This window comes from Aulonocara stuartgranti (assembly GCF_965226115.1).
Source record: "Aulonocara stuartgranti genome assembly, chromosome: 12".
Lineage (NCBI taxonomy): Eukaryota > Metazoa > Chordata > Actinopteri > Cichliformes > Cichlidae > Aulonocara > Aulonocara stuartgranti.
Genome location: NC_138948.1, coordinates 20984559 through 20998114, shown reverse-complemented (window position 1 = coordinate 20998114; position 13556 = coordinate 20984559). Strand labels below are relative to the sequence as shown.

At 39.3% G+C, this 13556-nt stretch overlaps 2 protein-coding genes across 3 annotated transcripts; both read right to left on the bottom strand.

The window, feature by feature from the left end:
- Positions 1 to 3: 3 nt before the first annotated feature.
- On the bottom strand, positions 4 to 6335 carry dimt1l (DIM1 dimethyladenosine transferase 1-like). Its single transcript, XM_082555596.1, has 12 exons — positions 6221 to 6335; positions 4275 to 4348; positions 4045 to 4131; positions 2907 to 2968; positions 2716 to 2809; positions 2581 to 2630; positions 2362 to 2485; positions 1848 to 1940; positions 1693 to 1757; positions 1552 to 1615; positions 1340 to 1446; positions 4 to 742 (listed from the first exon to the last, which is right to left on the bottom strand). The coding sequence occupies exons 1-12, from the start codon at positions 6276 to 6278 to the stop codon at positions 700 to 702; spliced, it is 921 nt and encodes a 306-aa protein (XP_082411722.1). The 5' UTR covers positions 6279 to 6335; the 3' UTR covers positions 4 to 699.
- Positions 6336 to 6561: 226 nt separating this feature from the next.
- On the bottom strand, positions 6562 to 12271 carry cenph (centromere protein H). Of its 2 annotated transcripts, none has more exons than XM_082555597.1 (10): positions 12012 to 12271; positions 8146 to 8320; positions 7997 to 8052; positions 7869 to 7914; positions 7725 to 7793; positions 7581 to 7637; positions 7434 to 7497; positions 7025 to 7076; positions 6768 to 6925; positions 6562 to 6667 (listed from the first exon to the last, which is right to left on the bottom strand). In XM_082555597.1, exons 2-10 carry the CDS (start codon positions 8265 to 8267, stop codon positions 6575 to 6577), a joined length of 717 nt encoding a protein of 238 aa, XP_082411723.1. In that variant the 5' UTR covers positions 8268 to 8320; positions 12012 to 12271; the 3' UTR covers positions 6562 to 6574. The 2 variants fall into 2 exon arrangements, with proteins under 2 accessions (XP_082411723.1, XP_082411724.1); XM_082555598.1 differs by lacking the exon at positions 12012 to 12271 and adding an exon at positions 10064 to 10329.
- Between the last annotated feature and the right edge of the window lie 1285 nt (positions 12272 to 13556).

The window sequence follows — 13556 nt, the reverse complement described above, 5'->3', positions numbered from 1 at the left end:
CCATTTTCTTTCATAACATTTATTGCGTTTTTATACCCCTCAGTCTGTTCTTTAGTAACTCATTAATTGATTATCCTTGTTCTGAGCTTATCCAGACTATGTTTTAATATTTCTAGTTTCTTTACATGTAGTTATATTCATGGCAGTCATACCATTAAAAGATTTCTTTTCTGGTACAAACGTTCAAAAACAGAAAAAAAGTCAGGACAAAAGCATAAAGCAAGACTTCTAATGAAAGCAATCAAATTGTTTATGTAGTGCGACGGGGAATATTGATTCTTGTTAAAGGGCACCTGTTACGCAGGAGTAACTCTGCATTATTGAGAGTTACATAAAAAACAATGTAAGATGTCTACACTTTTCATGAATAGGAAAATCTGTTGTTTAGAAAACATCTGGTTTTCTAAACTTTTTGGACAAAGAACAAACTCAGACCAGTAAGAGGCTTTAAAGTATCTGTGCTCAAAGTTTTTACAGGTCATATTTTCACAAATGTAAAATAGCACTCAATATGAGCACTTTAAATGCATCTGATATTATTTGTATATTTCATTCAACCATTTCAATATCTTAAATTTCAGTTCCGTCAAACATGGCTCCAGGGGCTGAACCAGACAGGCGTTTGTTCTTCCCTGATCTGACCACAAAATTCTCCCTTGCGTGACAATTTTGAAAGATGTGAAGATCTTCTCATCAGAGTTAGGAGAAGTGGATTCCTGCAGAGTTGAACGCATGCAGCAGTCTGAGGATGATGAAGAAAAGACAATTGAACACATTAGAACAGTGAAGCCTTTAACGACCACATGCAGCCTGCCGTTTATAATGTACAATAGACTCCTGTCATATTCGTGTACATATGTTACATGCCAATTTCTAATCTGAATTTTTTGAGTTTTCCATTAGTTGGTAAAACCTGGTACCAATTACTTAGAAGAAAAAAACCAGAAAAAACAACAACAAAACTCTTCATTGGGGTTCAAAGCAAGTAGAGTCGAGCTGAAAATGGGACATAAATAGACCGCATGCCACTGATTGATCAGGGAGTGACTCATTCTGGCTCTTATCTTTACCCCAAGTCTGAAAAAAAAGCCCCTGATTGAGCAGGTAATGCCATCGCTTTGATGTGCTCGACTGTTGCGTTTGTGTCACATACAAATTACATCACAGGACTCTTGAGCCAACCATACTAGAGGTGCTCAATTGTAATGCAAGAGAATAGAGTCGAGTAGGTAATAGTGGAAAAGAGGCATTTTTTACTATGTAATTACAAAGGAAGTGTAGGGAAAGCACACTAAAAGCTACAGGCTGTGGCGTTTCAAGGTGGAGAATGTCAGCTTACACCATGAAGTCATCAATGTCCATCGACCTGGCTCTCTTCTCACTGAAATCTGCTTCCTGAAGGACACTCTCGATTTTTTTGCTAATGCTGAAGTCAGCTGGGACTTCCTGTGAAGATGCACAAAAAGATTCCTGATTAAAAGCAGAGAAACAGGGAGCGGGCGAGATCTTTAAAGAGGGCTGAGGAGTCGTTTATTTAAAAACTTGACTCACCGTATTGTGAAGAGAACAGTGAATTCTGTAGTTCTTCTCCAGCATCTGCTCCACTGCAGCGGACCTACAGAACACAAGATCACATGACCATCTGCTCTTGACCACACCCACTTTTGACTGAACAGTTTGAGAGCTACTCACTTAAAAGCTGCGTTGAGGGTTTTGTTTTTCCTTACAAAGGCTATTCTGACAAGGCCGTCCCACTCCTAGAATAAAAACAACATACACCTTCAGTCTAACTTATATTTTTAATGAATACTCCTCCACAGTAGGATTCGTTAACAATCAAAGCTCACCTGGAAGTTCACTGGAGGAGGAGGATTTTTGGGTTCTATCCTGACGACGCTCGACTCCACTTTCGGAGGGGGGCGGAAATTATTCTTCCCTACCTGATAACATTGAAAATACACATTAACACTGAGACATATGGTCTAGAGCAGCGGTCCCCAACCCCCGGGCCTCGGACCGGTACCGGTCCGTGAGTCGCTTGGTACCGAGCCGCAAGAGTTGAGGTTCAGGTGTGAAATGTATAGTTTTCAGGGTTTTTAATCTGTTTTCAGCATTATTTTGTTATCGTTTTTATTGTTTACTCTGTTTTCCTGGGTCTTTTCACGTGTGTTATGAATATTTTTTCTTTTTTTCGGTACCGGTACTAGTTTTATTTTGTTGTATTTATCCGCGACACCTTAAAGGCCGGTCCATGAAAATATTGTCGGGCATAAACCGGTCCGTGGCGCAAAAAAGGTTGGGGACCGTTGGTCTAGAGAGTTGCTGTTAGCATTAGACAACCATCAGAGAGCGGATGCTGACCTTCATGAGATGGTCTACACGAGCCAGAAGCTGTGTGTTGATGGAAAGTCTGCAGTACAGTTTGTCTCCAGGCTTGGCAACCAGGCGCATGGCGAACTCTCGCTGGAACATCAAGACTGCACACCTGGAGGAAAATAAATAAATAACAGGCACTTAACACAGCAGGGATACGAGAAAAGACGATCAAACTTCCTCTATGGACTTCCAGCTGTGTCTCACCTGAAGAAAGGCCGGTGCAGCAGGAGCTTGAAGACAAAAGGTGATGAAATCTGCACAAAGAGAAACTGTGTTTGGTCCAAGTGCAATGCAAGACACTGAAAGACTTGTGTGGATTTGGCAGAAACACGTCCGTACCTGGTAAGGTAAGTTAGCCACACAGACGTCAAAGAAAGGCAGATCTGTTTTTAGCACATCTCCAATTAATATCTGAAGCTTGGCTTGTAAGGGTCTGATGGAGAAAACAATAATTTTATTAGATCACTTTATATTCAAATACGACTTTTAAGCACAGTATATGTAAGAGCAGCACTGCTTTGTTCACTCACGTGCACTGTACTCTCTTCTGAAGTTCAGCCACCAATCTGCAGTCCAACTCGCAGGCGACTACCTGCAAAAACGGCGAGTCACTTTTAAAAATCTGCAGTCACTGCAGCACCGAACAAACACCAAAGTGAACCGAAATACCAGACAAACTCCGGGAGTGCGGTCTGTGTAGTCTTATGGCAGTTTTATACTTTCCAAGTGTGTGGAGGGTCTTTTTGGGGGTGTAAATTTTATCATTACAGGGTAAAAGGAGCACTCTGTGTCCTCTCCAATTAACTGTGACAACGTGGACCTGTCTGTAAAGACACCATGCTGAGATCTACCAACTACGCACGTGTGCTCCAAGCATTCTCCAAGAAACAATATAACAGAAACATGCATTCATACGTGCTTTCTGCAACTGTCTGCAAGCAATTAAAATACTGGCCCTGGGCTTTTTGATTTAGATTTATTTATTTTAATTTTTTCTTATTTATTTTTATTTTTACACATCAGATGCATTTGTACCTCCTCCTGGAATCGAACCAAATATATGTTGATTGTAGAGTTAATCAATTCAATTCAATTCAATTTTATTTATATAGCGCCAAATCACAACAAAAGTCGCCTCAAGGCGCTTCACCACTAATCCACATGAGTTACTAAATATCGTCTCCACCGTCTGTCACAGCTCCACTGGTGATTTTGAAAAATAAAGTGTGACTTTCTGGGATACTTAAAACTTTGACTGCACCACTGAAAATACATTTTGATGTATATGCTCCTTTTCATGCAAATTATCCACAATATGCAATTCATTTTTGGTGTTTGCTAAATTTTATAAAATCTCAAATCTCAAAAATGAATTAAACTTTTGGTGGTTTGAAAGGATTTTGTGCAACTTTTTGTCCCATTTGCAATTTAGTTGGGGCTTAATAAGTTACAGAACATCTCATAACAAATAATAATGAGAATGTAAAACAAACTAATTGGATTTTCAGTGTCAATATTAAATATGTTTACACAATTCTCTATTAAATATAGGTTTAAAAATATCTGTATTTACTGACATTGTGTATCACAACATGTTTGAAAAAAGGCTTGCATAAAGGTGTAGTGTGAGTTCTTGGAGCGAGACCCCCGACAGTTTGAGGCTCTTACTTTTTTGGCTTTTTCCAGCAGCTTAACCGTCATGTTACCAGTACCAGGTCCCACCTCGAGCACCACGTCTGTCGGCCTCAAAGCAGCCTGAAAAAGAGACGCGTCACAGTTCAGTTAGATCAGCAGCCTCTGCATGATTGTCCACTTCTTTTTTTTAAAACACATATTTTACATTTTGTGAATATTTGTTAAAATTTTTGTCTGTAGCAGCATCAGCAAGTACTTCCCACCTTTTCAATAATCCCATTGACAACCAGAGGATTCTTCAGGATGTGCTGGCCGATGCCAGTGTTGAACATGATCCCTGCAACAGAGAGCAAACTGAGCACTGCATGCTGGTCATGTGTGACGACTATGGTCATTTATATATGAACAATTATATCTGTTTATATGTCCTAAGCTCACATTTTAAGCCAAGGATAAGTCCATCCATGCCAGCTCATCTAGTCCCATGAAAAACATCTATGAAGCTCTTGCAAAATCTAAACGTTATACTATACTTTTTTGCTTGTTCCCTTGCTAAGATGAATATGAGCCATTTTTCACAGTTTCTACTAAATTGGATTTTAATGCACTACAGTCCTCCTTCTGTATATACACAGCAAGAAACCCCCAAGGCTCATTTTGCAGATAAACAGCTCCTGAAAATTTTATAATCATCATTACTCAAACACTGCATCTTTTGCAGATGGGTGAACATTGCACTGCTTTTTGTTCAGTGGGGTTAACATTCACCTGGCAGTGAGACAGTATTAAGGAATCACACAATCCCGTCCAGAAACCGCTGAGAAACATGACCACGGCTACAGGTTAAAAAATATAATAATTTCCTGCGCTCATAATTGGCACCAAGATGCCATTTTTCTTTGCATCCATCCTCCTTTTTAAAAATCTTCTGCACTTCTCTCAGCCTTCAGGTAGGAATGAGTTTACAGTTCAGCCTGCCTGTTCATCAACTAAGTTTCCAGATGGTCATACTTCTAATTTCATTTAAATTCATGCATACAGACTCAGATCCGAGGCAGAAGTAACTGCTTATCATTTCAGTGTTAAACTGCTTTTGTGGACTTTCAATGTTGCTCCCGTTTCTCCATGCCCATCTATTCCTGTGAAATAAAATGCATACTGTAAAGTTGCAGCACCAATTCCCCCACCTTCCACGGTCAGTCACGACTACTTATTACAAATATCAAACGCATCTTGCAGAGTGACCAGAGTGACATTTTGATTAGTTTGATGTTTTTCCCAACAGACAATACCAAACAACAGAAAGCTTCATAAAGTCTGGCTCTCTTCCAATAGCTGCCAAGAATCAAGGAAGGCCACCTTTCCAAGAACTCGTGGTGGACTGAGGTTTGTTTCAGCCTGCAATGAATTAGTCAGGATCAGTGGTCTGGTTTGCATGAACAGTAATGAATTACTGGCTCAGCCTCATGATTTGACTTCAGTATAGCTTAAATATTTTTGTGGCTGGGCCCTTAAAACGTATCAGGGAATCTGACACCACCAAGCCCCAAACAAGAGTCTGGCTGAGTTTGTTGCTCTGTTATCAGTAAACATTTTTCATTGACAGTTGAGGTTCAGGGTGCTTGCAAATGAAATAACCACCACCATGAAAAAAAAGAGAAAAAAAAATCAAAACGAGCATTTTAACATAATGACAAGACATTTATTTACATATCAGGAATGACTTTCAACATTTCTTCATACATAAGCCTCTTTGGTGAATATTTACATTCATAATATTGCAAAACAGTAGTAATAAATCTACATGTTAGAACTGTTACAGTCAGTTATGTTTCTCTGATCTTGATTAAGCATAAACAATTTGTGTTTACGTCATTTGTTCACCTCCTAAACAATGCATACAGAAAATAACAGCGGAAGCAGCTGGACTAAATATCGCAGTTAGCACAAATTAACAATTTGCAGGAAAAGAAACTTTCAAAAGAAACCTTTTAATTGAAGTAGCTGGTGGGCTGGAGTCACTAAAACGTTTCCACGTCAACACAAGTGACGACAGTTACAGCAGTGCTTCATGTTAAATGCTGTGACTGCTAAAACAGCGATACACCAGCTCAATATGCAAACACTGCACAGACACGATGACTGACCCCGTCTCTAAAGTCTGGCATGCTAACATGCTAATGCTAACGCACCCCGTTCAGAAACGTACCTTGGTTTTTGACCTCTTGGTGCTGTCTGCTTTTCTTCACCGCTTTGACCTTCGGCATTTTACTTTATTTTGTCCTACTTAAAGAGCTACAAAAATCCAAATTGTAAGTAATTATCCAGAGTAAGGCTGGCTGGACTTTGTAAACACGTGTAGTCCTTCCTCTATGCTGCTCCTTCTCTTCTTCAGTGACACGCTGAGCTGCAGGTTTCATCTGTTGGCTCGCTTCCTCCGCGCCCTCTGGTGGCGATCTGGCGGCATTGCTTTTACTTTTTCAAGATGAAACTAAAACTGTTTTTGAAACAGTTTCACTCACACACACACACACACACACACACACACACACACACCCCATCTTTACTCAGAGATGGGAAACTCCTCGAGTGTCATGGCGATGTCTCGAAGTTTGGGATCATCAAGCCAGTTGACTTTACAGGCCAAGAGAATGCCCTGAAGAGGAAAACAAACATTAACATACAACCAACAAAACTGCGAGTGAGTATCATACATTCAGTCATAAACTGTACCGACTGTTTTTTCTAAAGTTTACCCTGAGGACATTTTGGGTCATGATGGCCATCTTTTTATATTTTTCCAGGTTTGCTTGGCCTTTCTCCAACGCAGCTTTGTACTTTTCCATGTCTGGATACTCTTTCTTTGAAGACTCCTCCATGTGTTTGATCTTCTCATGCGTGAGCCGTTTCATCTCTGCAAGCAGAAAGTACTACTTTAATCTGGAGTCGAAACAATAAATAACTAAGAACTTTAACTGTGAAAGACATCCGATTTCTTTCTCGTAAAGCATACCAAGTCTGTTCTTCTGTATTTCTGTAACCTCATCTTGAAGTTTTTTGGACTCCTGTTGGAAAAATAAATAGTAGATTAGGGTATAAAACCCTCAACTTTAAGTAGCACTTTAACCTGTAGCATTTATGTTGAAGAATAAAGGTCGTCATGCCAAGTATTGACTTGGACAGATCCTGTGTTTGCCTTATATACACTGCACTTCCATGAACGTTTTCATGTTTCAATAAAGATCAGAACACATTATCCATTTTCCAAGCAAAATATCAAATGAGGGTTGACTCAAGACCTTTGCACAATACTATAAGTGATTACAATACCCTAACAAAACAAATTGTCTAATATAGGAAATCCCATAAAATTTTAAACACACAAAGCACTTCAAAGAAGAACACAGACTTAAGCTGCTCACCTGTTGAAGGTGTTTTATGTGTGAACAAAGACCCATGCAGCGGTCACTTATGGCTTTCAGAGCACTGAGGGAAAAAAAACAAAACAAATGTTTTGATAAAAATAATTAAATATTTCAGCTGTTTCTGTATGTTGTCAGTTGACTTACTCTGCTTCAGAGTCACTCCAGTTCAGCTTTTCTCCGATAGCGTGCCACATCTGCATTCTGAAAGACAGAGACAATCAATGATCTGTCACGAAAAACATGAGAACATCTGAACTCCAAAAACAAATAATACAAGCAGCAGTTTACCTGTGCAGGGTCAGTGTGCTGTTAAAATGAAGCGTCTTCACCCTTTCAAGCTCACCGATATATTCTGGCCTGAAACGAACAAGTGTCAACATCTTTTTTTCCCTTTTCTATTTAACATTTGGCTTTAAAACATCAAATACTCACAAGTCTCTCTCTGCTTCAGATGTGCTGCATGACCTTTTATTTTTTTCTATCAGGGGAAACTTAAAATTAATTTCCATTTTTGCTCTTAAAAAATCAAAACAAATTTATTCAAGAAAATTGTTTTATACCTGCGTTGAGCTGTACTGCCATCTCAAAGCACTGGTTGGACATCTGTTGCTTTATTCTGTAAAGAAAGTAAAGACCAGAGGTGACGTGTGCGGCACAGCTGGATCAAAAACTGACCTTCAACACCAATGTTGGGGTGAGAGATACAAACCTCAGCATGTCTACAGGTGACGTGTCTTTCTGTCCGGTGGCACCTTCAGCAGCAGGAACATCATTTGGCTCCATAGTCCCCACCATGTGATTGAGTTTCCCCTGGCTGTCAGATGACTCCATCACCAAAAAAAAGAAAAAAAAAAAAGAAAAGAAAAAAAAATGAGTGAAGATTCCTGGAGAGACAAATCAAACCACAGAAATGTGGGTTTAATCCAACATAAGAAACTATAGCTCATTAAAACTCAGTCTGACTAATATGCACTAATATACAGAAAATAATGGCATTTAACTTGAAGTCTGCCAGTCATCAAGTTTTTTTTTTTTGGTTTTTTGTTTCAGTGGCCGAAACAAGTATACTCATCTCAACATACAAAACACATCATACAGCCTTACACTCATTCATAATTCATACATGCAGCTGGTGCAAAAAAAAGGGCCACAAATCATGAGCAAGACAGAGTTAAACTTAAGTTTTCAGCAGCCAAGCTGAGGAAGGCTGTTTCAAAATACAAACTTATCAACTCAAACATGTGAAAAAATTATTTGAAATTTCAATTAGTAAGTCAAAATGTTGAGATTGTGATAAGAAATTCTGGCTTAGTGTCTTATTAATAGTCCCACTTGGCAGAAACAAGCTTGTATAAAAATATCATATTTTAAGTGGGGATCGGCAAATACCCCACAATAAAATATTATCACAATTTGATATGCATTAAGATTTTATGATATACTAAGTTTCAATAACTTTTAAAATAACCAATTATGTTCTCAAAGTTAAACTTTGTCTGTTTTATCCAATAAGCACACCAACACTGTCAATAAACCTGGCATAGCTGTATTGCCATAAGACAGACAGGCCAACTGTATGCAACTGAATTTTAATTACAGTTGTTGTTAATTACATCCAATCTGTTCCTGATAATACAACAGTTAACAGTGATAAGCTGTCTGAAAATACCAAATGTGAATTTGTGTCCTCGTAGACGTCAACAGAAATTCACTTTTAACTGTTAAATTTGTGCTCAGCAGCCTTTCTGCTCTATAGGAATATGACCAGAATACAACCAGCTGGAAGCCATTTGAGTCGAGTCTCCTTATTAACAAAGACTTGTTCAAACTGATGGCGACATGTTGGCAATCTGTCTGCATTTATAAATTAGACAGCAAGTATTTGATAACAAGTATATTTCTGACTGGCAAACTGTGACTGAATACAGAAGACTGCCTCCTATTAAACGACCAATGCAATCACCTTGTGATCAAGTGGTTGTGAGTGGTGGCCAGCGGGCAGACAGACAGACCGATGGTTTTTCAGTTGACCAGAAAACTGCACAACGTTATGTAGAAAAAGAAAATCCAGGCAGATTCTGCAGGTTGCACCAATGAATTGTCTGGTTTCCTTGCTGTACGCCTCCACCGTAACCACTGAGCTCAGTGGTTTGCAAACAGTAAGCAGTTTTGTTGTGCAAGTGTGTCAATCTTCAGATAATGCACGGAAACGCAGCCAAGATACGAGCAAAGAGGCTTCTGTGACTGAGACTCCTGCCACCTGTTCATTGCGACACAGTGAAACCACTTCTCAAATCACTAACCTGCCGCTCCAGTCATCTTATATAAAATCATCATCACTGGTAGTTCAATCGCTTCACGGTGCTATGCTTAGCACCTGTGTAAAAGCACCCGCAGTAATTTGTCACCCATCAGTTTTACAGTCACACAAAGTAAAGCGTAGGCTTCTGATGTCGTAGAAGCTGAAACTGTACTTCAGTGCAGCTCTGCTTCTGCGCTGTACACACACATACAGCAGCCTTAATCAGAGTTGATGCTCGTCTTTATACGGTTACAGCGGCCCTTTTCAGCAGCTGTCAGCGTAGCGCTAAAACTAATATCGGTTTATTTAAAATACATTTTTTTACCTCTCTTAACGGAATTGATGATGCTTCAAGTCCAAATGACATCAAATAAGCACTGTCTGCTGAACCTCTGTTAGCTTCGGCGTTACACTTGCTAGTTAACGTCAGTCGCTCAGTGTAACGGCGAGTTACAACTCTTCACAAGCTTTCATCTGTGTGAAATGCGGTTGTTAATTAGCAAGAAAATGCGCAATAGGTAATCAGTTTTGTCACCGCGTTAAATTGTTATTGTTTTTCTTTGTCAGGGATTAGCAAACCAGCCTACAAGTTCAGTACCGCCACCTGTCGGACAGGAGGGTAAAACTGAAGACAAGCAGGAGAACACTCATGCACCTTCAGCAAGGAGTTGGTTTCACTCTCTTTAATGCTCATTTTAACGTTTTAAAAGAAACAAAGCCCACCCTTGCCCACAACATATTAACCGACTTCTGGATAATTGGCCTATAGCTGAACTACTAGTTCATAATGTTAACCAACCATTAAATGAGTTCAGTGATTCTTCTCTATTTATGTCTTCCACTTTACTCGTATAAGGACCTGATATATAAGCATTTCACTGTGCATTACACTCATAACTGTGTGTGTGACAACATCCCAATGTGTTTAATCTTTCTTTTTAAAGAATTAAGTTTGGCTATTACATTTTTACACATAATAGCCCAGTCATTAAAAAATTAAGAACTAAAAAAAGATGTATATGTATGAAAAGGTCATGTCTTCAGAAAACTAATACGTTTTGAACAGTGAGTCTCAGGAGGAGAAAAAACTCTCAGCTCAATACATTTATTAAGCATACAGAGATGGTCAAGCTGACTTGCTGAAGTTCAAACTTAAAATCAGAATGAAGAAGAAAGCTGATTGACATTACTTTAAACATGACACGATTGTTGGTGTTAGATGGGCTGGTCTGAGTAGTTTAGATACTGGAGATCTACTAGGATTTCCCCACAGAACCATCTCTAGTGTTTATAGAGAATGATCTGAAAAAGAAACTGTCCAGTCAATGGCAGTGTTCTGGGGTAAAACACAGTGTTAATGTCAGAGGAAGGGTAGAATGACCAAGTAATAATCACTCGTTACAACCAAGGTATGCAGAAGAGCATCTCTGAATGCACTACATGAAACAGATTTACTACAGCAGCAGAAGGCCACAATGGGGGCCACTCCTGTCAACTAAAAACAGGAAACTAAGGCTACAGTTTGCACAAGCACATGACAACAGAAGATTGGCAAAAAAAAATTTACTGGTCTAATGAATGTTGACTTCTATTCTAAATTTCAGATGGTAAGGTCAGGATTTGGTGTAAATTACATTAAAGCATCCATACTGGCTTGTTTCAATGGTTCAGGCTGCTGTCTGTGGTGTAATGGCCTGTTAGAGATTCTTTGTACACTTTGGGTCTCTTAGCTGAAAATCAATTAAATACCACAGCGTTCCTGAGTATTGTTCCTAACCAAGTCAATCCTTTTATAACTACACTGAATCCAACTTATGACTGCTATTAAGAACAGTATCATTACACAATGTCACAAATCTCACATTATCTCAAACTGGCTTCTTGGCTAAGATAGTGAGTCCGCTTTCCTCAGGCGCCAGATCTCAATCTAATACACCAAATCTGGGATGAACTGGACTTGGAGATACTCATTATGAATGTGCAACGGCTGCAAATCTGCAGCAACTGTGTGATGCTATCGTGCCAACATAGACCATGAATAAGGAAGGCAGTTCTGGGGGTCGAACCTAGTGCTAGCAACGTTTACCTAACGAAGTGCCCGGTGAGTGTACCGTTACAGAAAAATAAAGTGAATCCTCAAACTAAGAACAAGCACCCGAGTCACTACACAGGAGAGTAAACACATGCATTATTTTCATATAACGTCATTTAACATGTTTTCAGCTGGTTATAACTTAGCGTTAAAACTACTTTGGTTTACATATAAGTCTTACCTCGATTGAGTTAGGTTAACGCTCTTATGTCAAGATTAAAAAAAGAAGACAAAGAAGCAGAGGTTAGTCCCTGGCGTCGTCGTTACACTCGCCCGTTAAAGTTAACAATTTTTTGCTTATCAAAATGTCACCAGCTGTAACACATCAAACTGTTTACGCCGCGCGACTTAATTTTATAACGACGCCGTCCCGCCAAGAAACACGTAACGGAACGTCACCATACGTCACACGTCTGCCTGTGACCAGAACCAACGCTCAACTGAACTTTCAACTTTCAAAGGCTCTGCCTGTCACACATCAAGGGATGCGGCGCCCCCTGCTGGTCGAGAGGGAAAACACATATGTGGACAAATACAACAGGTTTGTTTTCTTTATTATACCGTTTACCATAGTTACTATAGCTACTATAGTTAACCCGCATGTATATGAAATGAAATACTTGCTTTTTAAAAATATTAGTGGCTGAAGAGTGGTATGAAACCAATGTACATTTTTTTATATACAAAAACAAAAGTATTCTTCATTCAAGACAAACACATTTTATTGAAATACGCCTTTTATTCCTTTACTTGCAAAGTTTTGTCTCATCATTCTCTCTCTACTATTTTTAAGTATTTGCTCTTGAGAGTAAAAGTGTTAGACACGGTGCCATAAATCATACAATGAACCACGAGTTTAGTTGTGACCCAAGGTGTTTCCCCTGCACGCTGAACTGACGATCTCGCCTCGACTTCCTAAGGTCCATCAAACAAAACAAACCAGGATGAGGTTCAGTTGTGATGCAAGATTATGATTTGTGTAAACAGCAGTGTAATTTACACCTCTACACCTGACACAGTTAAAACTGAAACACTATTTCACATGCATTTTTTTTCTATATGTAAACTATGCCTGACATTTATTCTTCTGACTGGATTAATTTATTGAAGCCATTCTTACTTCTTCGATTGATTAGGTAAACGCTTTAGGTTGAATCAGGTAGGGTTTTCCAAACAGTCGCAAATTGCAATAGCCTCCCAAAGCAGGACACCACAAAAACTTCGCAATTTGATCTAACATCAAGCAGGATTAAACACATGCAGGGGCCCAAATAAGCATTTCCATAACAAACCTTAAATCTTTTTATGCCGATTACGTCGACTGATTATGGATGATGTACTCATCCAGTAGGCCAATTTGATGCCATCTCAAAGTGAAAAGCGACAGGTTCCACCGAGATTTGAACTCGGATCGCTGGATTCAAAGTCCAGAGTGCTAACCATTACACCATGGAACCCTTTGTTCGCGTAGCTGGTATGCACACGCAGGACTTGCGCAAAATCCCCTTTGGCGCACGCTACTCAAAAGCCAAAATAAGGTTTTATTTTTCAATTAATTTCATTGAATTGATTGAGTAAATCCCATTTAACTGAGTCCCCTAAATCAACGGGCTCTGTGTTTCATTGTGTGTGTACCAGTGCGTGATTTCAGGTATTTGGAAATAAACTGGGCTGTTAATATGGAGGTTTTGTTAGGCGGTAGTCCAGTGAAATCCAAAAGAAGATT

Excerpts from the sequence above, each read along its gene's own strand:
- dimt1l (XM_082555596.1), bottom strand. The coding sequence starts at position 6,278 with ATGCCGAAGGTCAAAGCGGTGAAGAAAAGCAGACAGCACCAAGAGGTC. Across the intron at positions 4,349-6,220 it reads CCAAGAGGTCAAAAACCAAG|GGATCATGTTCAACACTGGC; the intron begins GTACGTTTCTGA and ends TCTCTGTTGCAG. Across the intron at positions 1,758-1,847 it reads CTCCTCCAGTGAACTTCCAG|GAGTGGGACGGCCTTGTCAG; the intron begins GTGAGCTTTGAT and ends TTTTTATTCTAG.
- cenph (XM_082555597.1), bottom strand. The coding sequence starts at position 8,267 with ATGGAGTCATCTGACAGCCAGGGGAAACTCAATCACATGGTGGGGACT. Across the intron at positions 7,794-7,868 it reads TCTGAAGCAGAGAGAGACTT|GCCAGAATATATCGGTGAGC; the intron begins GTGAGTATTTGA and ends TGTTCGTTTCAG. Across the intron at positions 7,498-7,580 it reads TGGAGTGACTCTGAAGCAGA|TGCTCTGAAAGCCATAAGTG; the intron begins GTAAGTCAACTG and ends TTTTTCCCTCAG.